The sequence below is a fragment of the Wasmannia auropunctata genome, unplaced genomic scaffold (genome assembly GCF_000956235.1).
Source record: "Wasmannia auropunctata unplaced genomic scaffold, wasmannia.A_1.0 LD335997.1, whole genome shotgun sequence".
NCBI classification, from domain to species: domain Eukaryota; kingdom Metazoa; phylum Arthropoda; class Insecta; order Hymenoptera; family Formicidae; genus Wasmannia; species Wasmannia auropunctata.
Genome location: NW_012026893.1, coordinates 62,797 through 65,561, shown reverse-complemented (window position 1 = coordinate 65,561; position 2,765 = coordinate 62,797). Strand labels below are relative to the sequence as shown.

The window sequence follows — 2,765 nt, the reverse complement described above, 5'->3', positions numbered from 1 at the left end:
TGCTCCGGCATACTTCCACGCCTCCATCGGTATCCCGTCGATCCCCGCAGCTTTCTTTAACCCTGACTTTTTTACTGCTCTCCTGACTTCCTCTTCCTGTAATCCGATCTCTTCCGTCTCCTCTCCGCATCCTATCTCCTCTTCTTTGCTTTTCTCCTTCTCGCCTGAATTCGTACCTCCTAATAGCTCCATAAAATACTCCCTCCATTCTTCTCTTCCGATGTTATTTTCCACCCCTTGTTTTTTCCTTCTCTTTTTATTTATAAATTTCCAAACCTCGGCTTCTCTTTTCACTTTCTTTAATTCCTCTTCCTCCTCTTCTCTTTTCTCCTTTTGTTTTCTTTCTAATAACTCCCTCAAGTCTTTCTTCTCCTCCAAAAATCTTTCTTTGCTTGCCAAACCTTTCCTCCAACTCTTGTACAATCTCTGAACTGCCCTCTTTTTTCTCGTGCAGCTCCTATCCCACCAATCCTTGTAACCCAGCTCTCTCTTTCTCTTCTTCACCTTTCTTCTCACCATAGCCGTTTGCACGATTTCTTTCAAACCTATCCATTTCTCTTCAACCGATTCTTTTTCCGGTTCCCCCAAACATAACCTTTCCGCCTCTTCTTTGAAGATCTCAATTGATTCTCTGTCCCATAAGATCACTTCCTTTTCTTCTTCCTCCTCCATTTCCCTTTCCTCTTCCTGTACTAGTCCTCTTCTTTCTTCTTCCTCCATTTCCATAATTAAAGGCATGTGGTCCGAGTCCACCCTGTCTCCTATCCTAAAATCTCTAATTTTTTCTAACGCAGTGTCGTTAACAATAATATAATCAATTACCGAACTACCTCTCGCCCCTATATAAGTATACTCCCCTTCCCAGTCGCCATCACATGCTCCATTCAAAATATGCCACCCGCTTTCTTGTACCCAGTCTACGAATTTCCTACCCTCGTTACTAATTGTTTTATCCTTGCTTCTCCTTCCCTCCTCTGCTCCATCTACACCTAAATCCCCCAATTCTCCAATTCTCACATTGAAGTCTCCTCCTAATATCATCCCCTCCATCTCCCTTCCCTCTCTTTCTTTCCTTAAGATCCTATTCATCCTTTCTTCCATCTTGCTCCATCCGCCCGTACCATATACCGAACATATTTCCCACCTCTCCTTACCGTCTTCGATTTCCGTTTTTATCACCCCCTTTTCTTCCTCCATTTTTAACTTACCTTCACTCCTCCCCCAACTCTTCCTCCTTCCTATAATAAAACCTCCCTTTGCTCTTCCTCTATCCTTGACTCTTTCGGCATAACTGCAACTCCACTCGTGTGTCACTGGCAGCCTCTCTTTCATATTTTCCCAGTTCTTCTCCTCTACCCATGTTTCACTTAAACTGACAAAATCGAATTCCCCAACATACCTCCAAAAATCCACCCCTTTATTATAAATTCCTGCCACATTCCAGAAAATCACCTTCTTTGTACCCTTACCTTTTTTCTTTTCCTTACCCTTACTTTTCCCTTTCTCTATTCCTTTCCTCCCCCCTTTCCTCTTTCCTCCCTTTCCCCCGTCGTCTCCCGCGTACCCTTCCCGGCCTACGCAAAATGCTTCTCCGTCTCCTCTCTCACCTTCCCTGCCCCTCCTTTCTGCCCTTCCTTCTCTTTTCCTTTATCCTCCTTTTCCTCTTCCTCTCTCTCTAACTCCTCCCAAGTCCACCAGACGTTACCCACCCTTACTCTTCCATGCCCCACCTTTAAATCTATTCCTTTACCTTTTTGTCCTCTCACCCATCTGTTAATCTTTTCTTGTATTCTCCTTTCCTCCCAGCTTAAATCGTTTTCAATGTATATACTTTCACCTTTCAATTTACTCTTATTCCTCATCACCTCTCTTTTTATTCCCTCACTCTCTAGCTTAACTAATAGTACCGTTCCACTTTTTCTACAAAACACTACCCCCCCTTCTACCCCCAGCTTTTCCTTGAACCAGCTTTTTATCCACTCTGCACATTTCTTCCTATCCCCTTCTATTTCCTTTTCCATTTTCACCCCTCTTATTATCACATTGTTTCGCCTTTCCTCTCTCTCTTTATCCGACACAAATCTTTTCAGCCTTTCTACTTCCCTCACACTTAACCTATCCTCGCTCCCCCTCGATCCCGAGCTAACCGACCCTGCGCTTCTTATACTTCTTACACTCCTGCCATCTCTACTCTCGCTTCTCACTCTTTCTTCCTCCTCACTCTCCACCTTCTCTTCCCTTTCTTTCTTCCATTTTTCCAGCCCAGCAATCCTTTCCTCTAAATTACATCTTTTTATCTCCCATTCTCTTTCCCTCTTCCTATATTCCTCCCTCTCTTCTTTCCATACCTTCCTTTCCTCTTTTAATTCCTTCAATTCCTCACCTACCTCTTTTATCAGTTCCTTCTTTAATTTATCGAACTCCACCTGTCCACTAAATGTCACTCTCAGTCCTTCGTCCGATGTTAACCTCCTCTGTCTGCTTTCTACCTTGCCGACTACCTTCCCTCTACCCATCTTGCCTACACCACTGCTTCCCGCCAATTCTTTGTCCGCCATAACCTACTTACTACACGTCCCTCGCAAATCACACTCCTGCACCTCACCCTCTTCACACCCTGTCTTCCCTCCAATCACCCTTGACCTTCGCCCTAATCCACTCCTCCACACCCCTTCTCCTATCAATTTTTCCGCTTCTTATCACTAATTTCGCTTATCTAAAAGTTCGCAACTCTCACACGCTACCACTCACTCTCACGCCATCTA

The 2,765-nt window shown here is 44.3% G+C and overlaps 1 protein-coding gene across 1 annotated transcript; it reads right to left on the bottom strand.

Moving 5' to 3' along the window:
* Positions 1 to 1,574: 1,574 nt before the first annotated feature.
* Positions 1,575 to 2,558, bottom strand: LOC105453627 (trichohyalin-like). Its single transcript, XM_011695749.1, has one exon. It carries the CDS (start codon positions 2,556 to 2,558, stop codon positions 1,575 to 1,577), a length of 984 nt encoding a protein of 327 aa, XP_011694051.1.
* Positions 2,559 to 2,765: the final 207 nt, after the last annotated feature.

Excerpts from the sequence above, each read along its gene's own strand:
- LOC105453627 (XM_011695749.1), bottom strand. The coding sequence starts at position 2,558 with ATGGCGGACAAAGAATTGGCGGGAAGCAGTGGTGTAGGCAAGATGGGT.